The sequence below is a fragment of the Sciurus carolinensis genome, chromosome 8, assembly GCF_902686445.1.
Source record: "Sciurus carolinensis chromosome 8, mSciCar1.2, whole genome shotgun sequence".
Taxonomy (NCBI): Eukaryota; Metazoa; Chordata; class Mammalia; order Rodentia; family Sciuridae; genus Sciurus; species Sciurus carolinensis.
In genome coordinates this window covers 135,468,797-135,486,075 of record NC_062220.1, presented here as the reverse complement: position 1 = coordinate 135,486,075, position 17,279 = coordinate 135,468,797, and the positions used below count along the sequence as shown (strand labels likewise).

Genomic DNA, 17,279 nt, shown 5'->3' with positions numbered 1-17,279 from the left:
TTCCCACTCTGTGCCTGTTTCCTCATCTTAAAAAGCAAACTAACTAGTCCTGTTCACCCCTCAGGATTTGGGGGGAAGTTTTTTTTCACTTTATTATTTCATTGATTTTATTTTTTAATTTATTTCTTTTGATTCTGGAGGGGAGATTTGGGGCGCACCAAAACATAAATTCAGGCACCAAAGGTAGAAGTGCTCTCAGCCATTCCGGCACATGGAGACACTCACTGAATGTTTTTTTTTCCTTCAGTGCCTTCTGTGTGACCCTCCCAGGCCTTGCTGCCTGCCACCTGAGCCACCCACGGAGGCGTGGCCAGCTTCTGACTTTTCTTAGGGCCAGAAGTGCCATGGTTGGAATTTTGAATGAGACTAAGAAAAAAAACAGTGTTATCCTTATTAATCACTGACATATGCCCAGCCCTGGGCAGGCTTGTCACCTTAACTGTGCCTCCTGGGGTGACTCTGTTCATGGCATCAAGGTCCCTTGCCTCCTCTGAAGACATGGCTGCTAATGCAGGTTGAGAATCCCTTATCTGAAATACTTGGGTCCCGAAGCATTTCAGACTTCACAGAATTTTACATTTTGCAATATTCAGAGACCTTACCAGCTGAACATCCCTCATCAGAAAAGTCCAAACCCCTAAATTCTCCAAAATCTATACAGTTCAAAAGTGTCTGATTTTGGAGCATGTTGGATTTCAGACTTTGGGGTGAGGGATGCCCAGTCAGTGAACTTAGGAGACCAGCGCCAGGGACTTCAGCTCCTGCTGAGCCTCAGCTTGGGGCGTGGCCTTGCCCTAACTGCAGGGCCAAGAGCAGAGAGAGGTGGGGGAGAGGCGAAGACCAGGCCTGGGGTCCACCCGGGACGGAGGCTCGTTCCCTCCTGCGTCCTCGCTCTCAGTGCTCGGTACTCCCTGAAATCCGTGCTGAATGACGGCAACAGGACAGACAGAGGCAGGGGTGCAGAGGGAGGGAAGGGGTGCTGTCTGCTCCCTCCAGGTCACCGCAGTCCCCTGGGCTTGGAATTATCAAGCATGGGAGCGGAGTTGTCCCTGCTCTGGCTGAGGCGGGGGCAGGGGCCCTGTGTCGGGCTGTTCCTAATGTAAGAGGAGGAGAGCCTCAGCCTGGGAGTTTCAGGAGCCTGCCGGCTGCAGCCCTCGGCGCCCGCCTGCCCTGGCCTCTCTCTCCAGCCTGATGCTTTCCATCCGTCACTCGCCACTCGGGCCCCCACCCCAAGTCCTGCTCTTGTCCCGTCACCCCAGGCCTCCCATCTCCTCAGCCCCCAACCCCATCTGGTGGCCCTCGGGTGCCTGTTGAGATTCACTTCACTGGGAAGCCTGGGCCTTTCCCTGGCCCCAGGTGGGGCTGGGCGGCTCGGTCCAAAGCACGTGGTAGGCATTCAAAATGCGTGTCCTGGAAGCCACCAGAACCGTGGGAAGCACGTTTTCCAAGGCAGACAGTGTGACGCTGTGTGGGAGGAGCTACTGGGCTCAGAGTCAAGCAGGCTTTGTCTCAGCTGCTTCATGAATTAGCCACGGACCTTGGGTGAGCCTCAGTTTTCTCATCTGTGTGTTGGGGATAATAACTCCACCACTGTCGGGATTAAGCAAGATGGTGTCAGTCAAAACTTTTTGATCACTGCAGCTCAGTAAGTGGCAGGCACAATAAATTATTTACTGAAAATAGCAGGTAAGCCGAGGGGAGGGAGCTGCATGGAAGATGCCACCCCTCCCATCGTTCCCTAGGAGTAGGGATGATAATAATTGTCACTGCACCACTACAGAAGCCACCAGCACCTGCTCCACGCTGGCCCTGTCCTGGGCTCTAATTCTTCCATCCAGCTACCGATTTTGTTGTTGTTGCTTTTTTGTTTTTTTACTATCTACTATGCACCAAGCTCAGGACAAGGTCCTGGAAATCCATTAGTGAAGAAGCAGAGTATCTGCTTTCAGGGGACTTCCACAGACAAGATGCTGAAATAAATAAGCCTATGTCAGGTGGTAAAAAGTAAAACAGGAAATGCTGTGGTTGAGGCTGCTTTCATTGATAGTGGTCAAGGAAGGCCATTGGGATGTGACATTTATGCAGAAACTTACAGGAGCCAAGGGAGTGTGCCACACAGATATCTGGAGGAAGAGAATTCCAAGTAGAAAAGATAACTTGTGCAAAGGCCCTGAGGCAGAAGCATGCTTGGCAAGTTCAAGGAGCAGTAAGCTGGTGTGGCTACAGCAGAATAGGGGCAGGGGCAGCTGCATAGCCATGTGACCTGTGCAGAAGGGCCCCACCTTTGGTTTGCTTTGCTATCACTGTCTTGAAATTTGTAATTTTTTTACCAGGGGCCCAACATTCCGATTTCCCACTGGGCTCTACAAATTATGTAGCTGGTCGTGGTAGAAGGAGAACAGTCCCAGAGGCCACTCCCACCCTGGGTGGTGCTTTGTGCCTCGGAAACCAGCTCATCAGGGAGGCTCTGCCTGTTCCATTCTGACACTGTGCTCAGGGCACGGGAATTGTTTCTCCCCTATGTTAGTTTCTTCTGGCTGCTGTAACAGATTACCATGAACTTAACTGACTAAACAACACAGAATGATGATCCTAAAATTCTATAAGTCATCTGTCCAAAAATCTGTCCCACCGAGCTAAAGTCAGGGTGCAGTAGGATGGTCCCTTTGGCAGGCCCCAGGACAGAACCTGGTTCCTGCCTTTTCCAGCCTCTAGAGGCTCCCTGCCTCCTGCAGCTGTGGCCCCTTCCTGTCTTCAGAGCACATCTGTCAAACCTCTGCTTCTGTTCTCACGTTGTCTTCCTTCACTCTGATGGGAACCTCTGTGATGAGACTCTTAGGATCATCTCCCCATCGCAGGGTTGAACCAGGGGTCCTCTACCACTGAGCCACATCCCCAGCCCTTTTTATTTTTTCTTTTGAGACAGGGGCTCACTGAGTGTCTTAGGACCTCGCTGAGTTGCTGAGGCTGGCTTTGAACTCCTGATCCTCTTGCCTCAGCCTCCCGAGCCACTGGGATTGCAGGCATGTGCCACCACACCTGGCCTTACGAAGGTCCTTTTGCCATGTAAGAGGTGACATATTCACAGAGGTGGTGATCAGGATGTGAACATCTCTGAGGGCTGTCACTGAGCCTGTCACATCCTCTGCTGTGCAAATGAGGAAACTGAGAAGTGTTGTGACATGGGCCAACTCGTCCTCCCAGCATAAGGACAGCTCCACAGCGGTGCCTATGCTGGTGTAGTTCACAGTCCTGGGCTCTAGGCCCCCAGGAATGGAGGCACCTCTGCCATCTATATCCCTCTGTCCCTCCCTGCACCTTGCTCCCTCATGCCTGAAGGGGCTGCCAGCCTGGGGCAGTTGCAGCACAGAGCATTTGTCCCACAACTATAGCTGACATGAGGACATGTAAGCACATCCGTCCACCTGGGACTAGGACACAGGGAAGAGGCCGCCTTTCCACAGCTAACAGGGTCCCAGGCCACTTGGGGCTTAATCATCAACATCTTATAATGAGGCCTCTCCCAGGTCCCAGGAGCAGCCCTGTTATAAGGAAGCTCCTGGTACACAGTTGCTGGGGCACGTGGCCTGGTCCTTCCTTCACAGGCTGAGGCACTCGGATCAAGGGAACTGTGGCCAGTGAGACTGGGTGTGCACCTGCTGCTGCTGCTGAGCAGATCTCCACTCGCAGCCCGCAGCTCCCGGGAGCCTCAGCCCCGCCCCAGGGGCAGAGATATCAGCTGGTCCCCAGGGTCACAGCACCAGGAGCAGATCACAGCCGCTGGTATGCCTTCTGACCTCCTCATCCCGGGCATGGGAGCCAGAAGAGCAGAGGAAGGACCTTTGTAGGAAAGTGGGGTGGGGAGAAGGTGACACACATTTCTCATGGCTCTAGGCTTTGATACCGAAGCTGAAGTGGTTTTACAGAAGATCCACACTGCCATCAGATAGACCTGGATTCAGATCCCATGTCTCCCACTTAGCCAAAATGAACTTCTCTGAAACTGAGCCTGTGGTCCTCACTTACAAATTGGGTCAGTAATTTGCCCCCTGCCTCACCGGTAATTATAGTCAATTTTTAAGGTGGGCAGGCAAATTTTCAGCTTGTAGCTTTTTTTTAAATAACACATATAAGCCATGTCCCCAGCTCAACATATTAAGGCCTTAGAAATCCCATGTACAACTCCTAGGTTCCATCCGTCTCCCTTCCTTCTGCCCATAAGAAACCCCAGGGTTTCGTGGTTATCATCTCCTTGTTTCCCTCATGTCTGCTTTTTTGTAGTTTTTATATCTCCCTCCTTGCTGAGCTATTAGTCATGAGTGCAGCAGGCACAGGTATACCTGATTTCCCACAAGTTCTTTCTCCTGCCCTCTCCTCTCTGCTGTGAAGCAGGAACACTGCTAGTTAGGAAACCAGAGCTCAAGCTTGTCAGTACTATAGTAAACTTAGAATTAATAGGCTCTGAGCAAGCACCAGAGGGACTTTACTGTGAGTAAGGTACCTGTGCCAAGGGGCTTGGACTTCCTAGAAAGTATGGAATAAGCCCACACCTTACACTCATACAAAACTGGGTTTGGATGTCAGCACTGCCCACCAGTCTGAGCCAAATCTCTGCTTTTGCTCCAAAAATATTGCCTATTGTATGGCAGGCACTGCATCAATGTCGGGGAAAGATGGCAAATGAACCAGACCAACTGAAGCAGAAGAGGTCCTGCTCTCATTTGATTGGGGGGATCATCACCAAAGACAAGCACAAATCATGACATTACAATAAGTACCAAGAAGAAAATAATTCCCAGAGAACGCATTTAGGTTGACAGGAAGGGCTTTCTCTGTGGAAATAATATATGGGCCAGAACCAGTCCTTTCTTTGCCATCTGACTTAAATGTAGTTTTCTCATCTGCAAAATGGGGTTGGTAATGGTCCTCGCTTTGGTGTTCTTGACGGGCGGGGACTCAGGCCTTGTCCCAGCTGTTTCCCTGCCTCCCTGTGTCCCTGGCATTCCTGGCTGTGTGTTGGGCTGGGTGAGCAGTTAATGAATGGGGGGAATTTGTGAAGCCCTCTAAGAGGGCCTCACCCGACCTTTGACTGGGTGCGATGGCTGCCCCTGGGAGAAGGCGCGGGGAGGTGGTGGTGTACCTAACACACAGGTTCCGCAGGGTCAGGCGGAGCGGGTACCCATCCGCCCTGCAGCGTCACTTCACCCCTCCGGCCTTCTTATCCGTGTGCTACGGCGTCTCCGGTTGCTGTCGCGTGGAACAGTCACTTGGATATGAAGTGCCCAGCATGCCCGGGGCACCCAGCTGGCCTGGCCATCATCACTGTCGCCACCAGGGCGAGGGAACCGGGGCAACCGGGCCGCGGCTTGGGGCACAGCCAGGCACACCAGTTGTGCCGCCTCGGTTCGGCCCCTGTGCCGCCCTGCCCTGGCTGGGTAACCGGGCGGAGCCCTTCGCCCCCAGAGCCTCGCGGAGGTCGCCATCCGCCGAGGCAGAGAGCCGCGGCCCGGGACCGGCGCGCACAGCCGGGCGCGGGGCTGTGACCTCATCGGCCGGCGCCGTCCCGCGGGGCCATGAGATCATGAGATGCCGGCGCTGGCCGAGGAGTCGATTTGTTGGGAGCGCGGGGACGGCCGGCCGCCCGCCAGGGTGATCTCATCCGGACCCGGGGGAGGAGGCAGGCGGCCCGGCCCGCCCGCGCCGCCCGGAGGGGGATTAATGGCCGCCGCTGGCCGGTGACGTCACCTGCAGCGCCCGTTGCCGGGCAACGCGCGCCGCCGGCCCCGCCCCTCGCGGGCCCCGCCCCCGCCGTGCTCCAGGCCTCTCCAACCAGGCTGGCTGGTCTTTCTGTCTTCTGTTCGCCCTGTTTGTGTTGAAGCATGTGCTGTAAAGTGCTGTGGCTGCATGCATATGTGACCTCCCAGATCAGGTTATCAACTGCGCTGGCCAATAGGGTCTAAGGAAGTCACACGGGCCACGCATTAAGCAAAAAAGGAACAGGTGACATTTTTAATTTTTTCACTAACCCTAATATGTTCAAAGTAACTTCAACATGTAATCGACTTAAAATTTTAATGAGGTATTTTACCTGTCTGTTGTTGCTTTTCTAAAGCAATTTCCCTGTGTAGTTCAGATTATCAATACATCTCAGTTCCGAGCAGCCACGTTTCAAGTGCCCGTGATGCATGTGATGAGTGGACTCTGTATTGGACATTGCAGATGTCGGACATTTCCAGCACCCACGAGGCTCCTTTGTTCCCTCTTCCCGACAGTACCCCTCACCAAGGGCACCCATGATTCAGAATCTGATCTGCCCTCTTCAGTTCTCCATTCCTCTCTTTCCCAACCTTGCCTCTTTTCTTGCTCTCTCTGGTCATCATACTGTATCTACTAGGGCCTTCTTCTCCCTGTGTTTCACATGGCTCATAGCATCGGATGGGCAGTCAGACAGGATTTAAATCCTGGTTCTACCACTGTCTAGCAACTTCGGACAACATCCTCACCTCTTTGAGTCTGTTTCCTCACTCGTTAACTGGTGCCAATAATGGCAGTGCCCATCTCTTCAGGTGCTCAGGGTTTGGGGCCAGGATGCAGCCACTAAGTGTTCCACCGAGAAACCTCGATGCCAAACTGTGAGCCCGCCTAGCCGGCTTGCTGTGTTGTTTCTCTCTTCCTCCTGTAGCGCTCTGATTGGCCTGGCCTCTGCCTCTCTGCTCTTCCCTCCCCTGCCTCTGTGTTTGGGCTTCTCATCTGAGAAATGGAAATTGAGCATAACCACCCACAAGAAGAGCGTCTGATTGCAATTCCCGGCCCATGGTTTGTGCTTGGTGGACTGCCCTCTTCTCGTCCCCTGCCCCCCCCACTTCCTTCTCTCCTGTCTGTAGCCCTGGGTGCCATTGTCCCCAGGCCTTTGACGCTTGCCATTTCTCTGTGCTTTTCTGCCACAGCCCATCTGCCCTCCTGTTTCTCCCTCCCGTTCTGTGCTCCTCTCTAGCAAGCTTTCTGGTCGCCAGTCCTTTCCATCGACCCCTTTCTCCCGCCACTCCTGGTCACACTGCTCAGAGTGCTTATGAGCCCCCCAGCCCCTGCCCCAGCCTCCTCCGAATGGAGCCCCTGCCGGTCGGCTCAGCCCGTCGGAGGTCGCGCTGGGGCTGTTTTGTCCAGAAGGACGCTGGCCGCGGTGATCCCCGCACAACCCCACAGTCACAGCAGACCCGCAGGCCGCCTTCCCAGGAAAACATTCCCGGGAATACAAGCCTTTGTGTTCAGCCAAGCCGGCCCAGCCCAGCCCGCCGATTTCGGGGCAGGACGCGCGGCCGGTCCCCAGCGGCAGTCGGGAGCTCCACGAGCCGTCCCGGGGACGGAGAGCAACCGGGGAAGGTCTCCGTGGAGACCCGGGGCCCTTCTGCCCCGGAGGCTGGAGCGATTCAGCTTGTTTTCCCCACGTTCAAGGGGGCTTTGAAATGACGGCCGCGCTCCAGTCTGTTCCATCCTCCTCTGCCGACACCCCTGCCACTGGGGGGACCGGCCTTCCCTCCTTGTGGGTCCGAAGGGACTGTCAGTCACCGGCCCCGCCCACCGCAGGGGTACGTGACCAGGCCTGGCCAATCAGAGCACCTCATGACCAAGTTTGACCCAGAGCTGGTTTGCAAAGGCCGAGGCTTGACTCCAACCCGGTGGTCCAAGCTTGTCGTTCAGTTTGACAAATGGCCCAGGGAAGCAGAAGATTCCTGCTTTCTGTGGGAATTGGAGTGTTCACTAGGGGGTTGCCATCTTCATCACAGATACAGACGCATCCTGCCCCTGCGAGTTGTGACATCTGGAGCAGGTCACCTAACCGCTCTGGGCTTCCATCTTCTCATCTGTAAAATGGGAGTATTAATAGCACCTGCGCAGAATGGCGCCTGCCATGTACATAGCCCGATGAGAGCTCAGTAATCATCATCGTCACCTACCGAGGGCTGGGTCCTGGGCCAAAGAGAATGACATGTACACACAGAGGAGCAGAGACAACCTGAGCTGAGAGAGGGGAAAGGGAGGAGTGACGCAGCCATAGCAACAGACGTCTTCACATGGTGGCATCTCCTGGATCCGGGTGTACCTGAAACTAGATCCACCCCTGCCTTCCCGTTTTTGACCTAGTGCATTTCCTTCTTTGAAGGAAGCTAACTTCAAGTTAGCTGTCCGTCACAACCCAAAATGGCACGAAGAGTTGTGTTAACAGTGTAAAGAAGCCCATGTGTCAGAGCTGAGTCAACATCACACCAGAGGGAGCAGAACACTGAGACCCAGGGAGGGAGGAACCATTCGCCCAGGGTCACAGAGAATGCGCCCCTTGCTCTCCGACTCCAAATGGTACTCTTAACGCTGTTTTTACATTATCAGCAATGGCACAGAAAAATCAATTCTTCCCCACTCTGACTTCTTGGGCCTCTGCCATCGCCTGTAAGCAGGCTTAATTCAGTTCATCTGAAGGATATTTTACACTTGCCAGACTGCTCGCGGTGCTACAACCAACGCTTACTGAGCCCTTACCACGTGCCAGGTGCTGAACTCAACATTTCACAGGCATGAGCTCATTTATCCTCCCATGAACCCCAGAGGCGGGGGCCGCCATCAGCCCCATATAACCAGCAAGGAAATGAAGGTATAAACGGATGGAGTGACTTGCCCCAGGGAACTCAGAATCCGACTTCAAACCCAAGCCATCCGATGCCAAAGTTCGTGTGCCTGCCCGCACTCCAGGACCTCTCTGCCTGGCAAGGTGGAGTTGAGACACGCCCCCAATGCCACGGCCCTTCCTTCCTTCCACACTGCACATCTTTCCCAAGGAATTGTTTACTAGCTGTGTGTCCTTGAGCAAGGGACTTAACTTCTCTGTGTCTTACTCCCCTCAGTAAAATAAGGATAAGATCGTGATAGCTCGGATCTTATGAGTCCTTGTGAGAATTAAAGGAGCTGCTACACGGTGCTTGTATTAACACCCACCCTCCGAGGCATTATCTCCAGTTTACAGATGAGGGCACAGAGCACCCCACACCAATGCATTCAGCAGATTGGAGTGAGCACCCCTTTTGATGCCAAGCCTAGAATCTTCTAGATTCTGCAGACAGAAACAGCACTGTCAAAAAGACACAAGCCCCCACGTTTTGGGATATAACAATGAACTATAGACTCTGTTCAGGGATGACTATCTTAGGAACTGAGAACAGGATGCAGGGTTGGGCAGTGTTGAGAGACGTGGGGTACCTACTCTCCCGCCGAGCTGATCCCTAGCTGCTCCTTCTTTTGGATCTGCATTGTCTCATCTCTAAAATAAGGTGGTGACAACAGAAGGCCCACACGATTATCATGAGGCTCGGCTCCAGCCGTGTCATGCCTGGTGCCCTTCCTGGGATTCATTCCCTTCTTTAATCCTCTGATCACCCTGGTGCCTGGGATCCAAGCTGCATGGGCTGGTGAGAGCTCATGGTTAAATTTTCAGGAAATCTGTGAGCAGTTGTTAAACCCTTAGTACCTTGAAATTTTCCTTGTGGGAGTATTTACACCACAGATTGGCAAACACACAGATCAGGGCCTTTCCCCTCCCCAGAGAGCTGGGTAGCCAGCACACCACAGTAGGCATGTGTGTGTGTGTGTGTGTTTGTGTGTGTGTGTGTGTGTGTGTGTGTGTGTGTTTAACCCCATTTATAGATGAAGAGACTGAGGGTCAGAGAAGTTCAATTGTTGTCCAAAATCAACCAGGTTAGCAGGTGGCAGATCTGACCTTGGAAGCCCACATCCCATGCCGCTAACCACTAGGTAGTCCTGTGTACCCAAAAGATTCATCAACAGGCAAAACTATATAAATATTCATTACGAAGCCTGATACAGAGGGGGACAAAAGACTTAAGGCTTTCATCACACCATGTGAATTGCTCCCCATGAAAGCAGCTAACAAGTATCTGATTAGGTCTCTTCTCTCTTCCTCTCCATCCCCATAATTTTTCAAATCACTTTTCCCATCTAGGTGCATTATTCTCAGAGAGTCCCCTTTGTTTCTCCGCATCCCACTCTTCCTTCTGGAGCCAGCCTCTGTTGTTTCCGTGTTTCCCATTTCACTTTTTGTCCCGCCCCCAGCCTGGCAGTGAGGAAGTCAAAATAGAATCCGCCTTCCCGACTCAACTGTTGCTGCCCCCCCATCGGAATCCGAGCCCAGAACCTCTGCGCCCCAGCAAGTCTTGCAACAATTGCTACTGTTCCTCCCGCCCGCACGGGTGACAGGCAGGCCAGACCACTCATGCCCAGATCTCTTCCCTTGTTCTCTGACACCCCAGAGAAACCACACACTCCATTTGATGGTCGTCAGAAATAACATGCTTAAGAAACCCGGAATTATAAAACTGCTTAATTACCGAGAGATGGTTTCACTGGGATATGCCCAGTTTTCCTCGGTGGTTTGATCTCCCTCTCAAAGTGGCCCACCCCAACCCCAGCAGCTAATTGCTACTTTTAACATGGTGTCACATAGGCACTCTCTCCCGTAATTTTATTTTCTGTGACATCGCTGCTTGCTTATAAAGTGGAATTCTCTCTTTGATATTCTAACTCTTTGCTATTGTTTCACCTTTCCTTCACTGTCAGCAAACTCCAGGAAGTTAGCACAAGTGGTGAGGGTGGAATCTTTGGCTTTGGAGGACCCTGGTTATTAAATGAGCACCTATTATAGGGATAGATGCTGAGGATCTCTCCAGAGCCAAACAATCCTTTCCTGTATGAAGCTCACTGTCCAGTGGGAGAGACGAATACTAAAAACATTTTTCAAATATAGTGAGAAATGCTTGGAAGGAATAGAGGAGAGGGAAGGAAGGGAGCTTCATTGAACGGGAAGGAGAGAACAGAGGAAAAGAGGAAAGAAATGAAGAATGGATGGATAGACAGATGGGTGATTTGATGGATGGATGGATGGATGGATGGATGGACAGATGGGTGTTTGATGGATGGATGGTGGATAGGTGGATAGACAGACTGGTGGTTAGGTGGATGGATGGATGGTTGGATGACTGGACAGATGGGCAGGTGGATGGATGGATGGACAAATGGATGGATGGATGGATGGATGGATGGATGGATGGATGGATGGACGGACAGACAGGTGGATAGACAGACTGATGGTTGGGCAGATGGATGAATGCATGGAAAAAGAGGAGAGAGGGAAAGAAGAGAAAAGAAAAAATAATTCTCTGGAGGTGCACTGAATTCAGGGTGGAGTGGTCAACAGATTAAGATTGGAAGTTAGGTGAGACTTGGTCCAGGGTAAGATGGAACGTGCAGGAGTGAGAGATCCTAGAAAAGAGCAATTTGGGAGACATGGAGAAAGCCTGGGGCAGCTGAAGTTGGGGGATTCAGGAAAACAAAGATCAAAACACAAGTATTCTGCAGAACTTGGGACCAGCTCTCAGGCTACGGAAGGGCTTGGCAGACCTTGACATCCTTGGGGCTGCTGGACCACTGGCCATGTAAAACAAACATGGTGGCCACCCACCCCTACGTCTCTGTTCTCCCACCACCGCCTTCCATAACACCCCTCCAGGGAATGTTTCTGGGCGTGAGGGGCTGGTGGGAGTCAGGAGGTAAAAGGAAGACCCTTCAGGAAACTCTGTGACCTCACAACAGAGAAGCAACTAGTCACAAAGGTAAAGGTAAAGATGAGTGGATCCCTTCCTTGGTCCTTGGCATGTGTGGCCCACCTTCCAGGGGTCCCCTTCTGAGTGACCTGAGTCATCAAGATGAATCTAAAGAGGTTGATATAAAGTCTGTCTAAATGCTGCAGGTCATCGAGTTGATCGATGAGCAACATGTTTTTCTAAACTTTCCCCCTCTACTTTGAACAAATGAAAGGAAAAAAGCAGAAAAACACAAAGACAATGAATGTTATCACTGACGACTTAGAAAAGTTCTAAAAGCAGTGCTGAGAGCCCAGGTATCCTTCAGGCAGCTTCCCCGAGCGCTAACATGACCTTGGAATGGTCAACCGAGCCGGAAAGTGGACATCAGTACTGTTACTCTCCACCAACCTGCAGACCCCATGGAGATGTTGCCAGCGCCTCACCAGCACCTTTTTCCTGGTCCTGGACTGAATGCTCGATCTCATGTTGCATTTCTTGTTGTCGTTGTTGTGGTAAATGGACACAAATCCTTCATTTTAGTCATTTCTTCATTTGCAGTGCTGAGGATCGCACCCCGTGCCTCACACGCTAGGCAAGCGCTCGGCCACTGAGCCCCGGCCCCGCCCGCCACACTGCATGGCTTCTCCTCCTGTCTGACCGTTCTTTGGTCTTTCCTTTGTCTTTGACCAGCGATGAGTGTGGAGTGTGTTGGGCAGTTCCTCTGTGGACCGTGCCTCCTTTGGGTTTGTCCCTTGTTTTCTGATGAACAGATGGAGGTTACACGTTTTTGGTGTGAGTCCCACAGATGTGCTCCTTGTCTTCCCCGAGCGTCCGATCAGAGTTCAGGACGTCACCCTGACTCTTACGGGGATATTAACCTTGCCCGCTCCGTTAACGTGGTGTGTGTGGCTAGTGTGGTTCGTGTTTGCTTTCTTCACCATAAAGTTGCCGATTTGAGGGATGATTTTTTTTAATGACTGTCTGGCTTTCCATTATAGATCTCTAATATAATCAGACCAAGAGTCTTTTTAAACATTTCGTTTGTGACTTCTTCGCTGTTGTTACAAAGACTGCTGTTAGCAACCATTCCCGAGGGCACGTCTTGGCCTGTATCCTTAATTATTTTATCTGTATTACGGATGGAGCAAAAGTTACATTTTTAGACCATGGATGCCTAGGTTAGGGTTATGTGCTTATTTTTATGGTTTTTTTTTGTTATTATCAATGGTATTAAAGTATAATGTAAATATATATCAGAAGATGCATAGATTTGGGGTGTATATTTCTGTGAGTTTTGGCAAAGGTACACACCCATATTACCACCATCCTAATCCACAGATAGGATATTTCTACTTTCCAAAATTCTGTGATGCCCCCGGCAGTCTGTCCTCCACACCCCTCACCCCCAGCAGGCATAGATTTGACTTTTCCCACTCCAGGTTAGTGTTACCTTTTCTTGGACTTTATACAAACCAGAATTACACAATGTAGTCATTGATAACTGTCTTCTTTGACTTGGCATAATGTCTATGAGATCCATCCACGTTGCAGCAGATGTCAGCCATTTGCTGATTATTATTGCTGACAGTATCCTATTATATAAATATTGCCTGAATTTCTTTATCTGTTCTTCCACTGATGGACATTTGGGCTGTTTCCAGTTTGGGAATTTTATGGACAAAGCAGCTGAGAACATTTGTGTACATGCAGACGTAGATTCCATTTCCCTTGGGTAGAGACCTCAGTGTAGAACTGAAGGGCCACAGGACAGGTGTATGTTCACCTTCATTAGACACCTCAGGGCAGGGGTTTTCTCGTTTCCACTTTATAGCACAAACCCCAGAAAGTTCCAGGGACTTCCAGAAAGTTCCAGTGGGCAAAGGGAAGAAAGAGACTAGAACTGGTAGCCAATCACAGTGCCACGTGCTTGTCCGTTCATCTGTTCTGATCCTCCCAGAAATTCCATAAGGTGGGCACTGTGGTTCCCATTCTGTAGGAGAGGACACGGGCTCAGGGACGCGCAGCAGGATGAGAGTCAGACCCAGCCTGGTGGGAGGTATCCATCCTGCCTCCTCAGCTGGAGCAGGCGCTGAGCTGACAGGGATATGCATCGCCTCACCCCTAGTGTCCTCCTGGACTCACCTTGGGGCAGTCACCTGTGATGCCTCCATTAGCCTCTAGGCGGTGTGGGGGAGAGTGACCCTCTCCCTGTACCAGGTGCTCAGCCTTCCAAGCTGCAGCAAGGACCCAAGAGTGACCACACTCCAGCCCTCTACCAAAAGTATAGGGTTTCTCCCTCCCTGAAACCCGATCCTCAGTGCTTTGATCTTCTGGGCTAGTGGGTGTTGGGTGAGGACATCAGGCAGGGGCCAAGTCTCCCTGGCCATATCGGGCCCCATTAGAGCTGGCCTGAGTGCTTTCCAGAGCTGATTAATGGCCTGCCTGTGACCTGGAATGTCATTACTGCTGGGCCAGTCCCCCCACCCCCAGCTTGGTCCTCTGGGTCTTTATTGCTAATAATAATTGATGCTCTTTGTGTGGTCGTAGGGGAAGTTCTATCTGGTTATCGAGGAGCTGAGCCAGCTGTTCCGATCATTGGTCCCCATCCAGCTGTGGTACAAATACATCATGGGTGACGACTCTTCCAACAGCTACTTCCTGGGAGGGGTTCTGATCGTCCTCTACAGTCTCTGCAAGGTGAGGTGGCCCCAGGCCTGCAGAGGGGACCCAAAGAAGGCTGCATTCCCTAGCCAGGCCCGGGGGCTGTTGGTGAGCCTGGAATAACCATGCTCGTTTCTTTCTTTTTTAAATTAAGGTAAAATTCACAACATCAAATTAACCCCTGACCATCTGCGACTCTGTGGCATTTAGCAGATTCACAATGACGTGCCAACCATACATCTAAGATATTTTCTTCACCTCCAAAAGATACCCCGTACCTATTAAACAGCCACTCCTCATTCCTGCACCGCTCCCCCAGGCCTGGCACCCCCTGACCTACTGTCTGTCTCGGTGAATTTATGTCTTCCGGCTGCTTTAGCTACATGGCATCTTACAATGCACCGCCTTTTGTGTTTGGCTTCTCTTAATTAGTGTCTCTTACTTAGCTTATCATCCACAGCAGAGCACATATCACTACCTATAATGGCTCAGTCCAGCCTAATTTCTTGCCTGTGAAGCTCACCATATGCTATCTTTTCACATAGTCATCTTCACAACAACCAGCCTGCCTACCCATCTTGCTCCCATTGTGTAGGTGAGGAAACTGAGGCTTAAGGGGGATGAAGTGACTTGCCCAAGGTCACTCAGAACAAGCATCAAATCCAGGCAGGCTGCCTCCAAAACCCAGAGCACTTAACCTCCTGGTCACTGAAATTTTTTTTTCTCCTTATCTCAAAAATATCCCACTCATCTTACACACCCCTAACTCCTCAAATCGGTCAGTACACAGTATTTTTTCATTATTAGTACAAATCAGGATTTTTTCCCCCAGAAAACAGACACATTCTCCTGTTCTTTGGAAGTTTTCTGTTTCTCTGACTTCAGAAGATCCTGGGAGAATGTACACCTTTCCTTCCTCCAGGGGGGACTAGCCACCCAGCCATGCGTCATCAGTCAGGGGGGTCTATTCTGCTTGCTCATGGATCAACTGGCAGTGGCTGACAAGTGCTGGATAGAGGAGGATTATCAGGCTCTGGCTGGGCTCAGAGGAAGCGTGCCATAATTGATTAGCAATGCCTGCCCTGGACTTGGGAGAGGAGGAATGCAGTATGCATGCCATTTATTTTCTGTGGTGGTTTAGGTAGCTTGGGAGACTGTGGCTCTCAGGCAGCAAGACAAAGGTCAAGCAAGTCTTGGACACTTCTCAGCCATCATTCTGCTCTCCTTTTTAGTCATTTGACATCTGTGGCCGCGTGGGTGGAGTCAGAAAAGCCCTGAAGCTCCTGTGCACCTCTCAGGTGAGTCGGTGTCCAGTGGTCCTGCCTAAGGTCATGGGAACTAGGAGCTGGAAATGAAAGCAGCCCCTTCCTTCCCCCACGATCTCACAGTGCTCCCGAGGGCCTCACTCCCACGAGGATCTATAGTGTTTGTCTCTCTCTCCCAAACAGAATTATGGGGTCCGAGCCACAGGGCAGCAGTGCACAGAAGCTGGTGACATCTGCGCCATCTGCCAGGCTGAGTTCCGAGAACCTCTGATCCTCCTGTGCCAGGTGAGTGGGGCTCAGGTGGAGATTAGGGGACTGGGGCTGGGGCACAGCAAGGCCCTGTCCCTGGAAAAGCCTGTCCCGTGACCAAACCTCAGGGCTCTGGCTTGGGCTTTGGGGAGCAACCTTGTCAAGTCTGGAGCCGGCCAGACCCAGGTTTGAATCTCAGCTCTTCCTATTAATAGCTGACTGGCCTTGGGCAGGTGACTTCACCTCTCTGAGCCTCATGTCATCTGTAAAAACATAGAAATGTCAAATTCAGTCTGGCGCAGTGTAAGAATGGTCCAAGTGTGAATCCTAGCAGTAGTCTCCATCTGCATCTCCCCCAGCCATGTATAAAATGAGCATAATATTAATAATAATCCCACTTCAGGTACCTGGAGATATAGTACAGTGGTTCAGTGCTTATCTGGTATGTGCAAGGTCCTGGGTTCAATTCCCAGCACTGCAAAAAAGATAATACACAAATAATAATACCTACTTCATACAGCTTTTATGATTCAACGAGATTATCTATGGAAAGGACTAAGCTTTGATTTCTTAACCATAGAAGTTGGTAATATCATACTTATTATTATAAGTAATTATTACCATTTGTTTTCATTATTACTTAAGAATCACCAAACCATGGTGGTAAGTGCTGGTCAGCCCCTTTTAACTCGCTAAATGTGTCCCTCCTTTCCCTGACATGAGGGGCCAGGTGTCAATTCAGCCAAAGTGTACGGGGTCAAAGCATCCTATCAGAAGGAGAGGCAGAGGGCACGCAGATCCTGTCCCCTTCTCTGGAAGCTCACGGCCTCCCTGGGGAGAGAGACACATACATAAATAACTATGAAACAAGGCAGGCGGTGATAAGTGCTGTGTAAGAGAGATTCATGCAGCATCCCAGGGGACCCAGGCAGAGCGATGAGCTCCAGGCTGGGGAGGCTTTTTGGAGGAGACAGAAGCCTGGAGAGCAGAAGGAGTTGAAAGGCAGATGGTCCGCCATCTTTCCCCCAAGGTGGGACAGGCGAGGGGGTCCTCTTTTAGCATCAGCAAAAATGTTTTTGTTGTCACTGTTTGGGGATTTTAAAGGAATTTGTTTTTAATCTAACTTCTAGTTTTGTTTCCCTGTATCTCAATAATGTGTTTGCATGAATCGAAATTCAAAAAAAAAAAAAAAAGACTAAGGAGACATGACAACTAAATGCAAAATGGGACCTGGTTTGGATCCCAAAACAGAAAAAGGACATTGGTAAAACCAGCTTTATGAGAGGCTGGGGTTGTGGCTCAGTGGTAGAGCTTTATGTGAGGCCCTGGGTTGGATTCTCAGCACCACCTATAAAGAAATGAATAAATAAAGGTCCATCAACAACTAAATTTTTTTTTTTTTTTTTTACAAACTAGCTTTATGAAATCTGAATCGAGCTGGGAATTCAGTTAATAG

At 51.0% G+C, this 17,279-nt stretch overlaps 1 protein-coding gene across 5 annotated transcripts in view; it reads left to right on the top strand.

Annotated features, from left to right (window-relative positions):
* Positions 1-17,279, top strand: part of Rnft2 (ring finger protein, transmembrane 2) — a 68,307-nt gene that overhangs the window by 39,276 nt on the left and 11,752 nt on the right. For all 5 annotated transcript variants that reach the window (XM_047562431.1, XM_047562428.1, XM_047562429.1 and 2 more), the window contains exons 8-10: positions 14,196-14,345; positions 15,542-15,607; positions 15,758-15,859. In XM_047562431.1, coding sequence (XP_047418387.1) covers positions 14,196-14,345; positions 15,542-15,607; positions 15,758-15,859 — 318 coding nt within the window. The remainder of the gene's footprint in view (positions 1-14,195; positions 14,346-15,541; positions 15,608-15,757; positions 15,860-17,279) is intronic.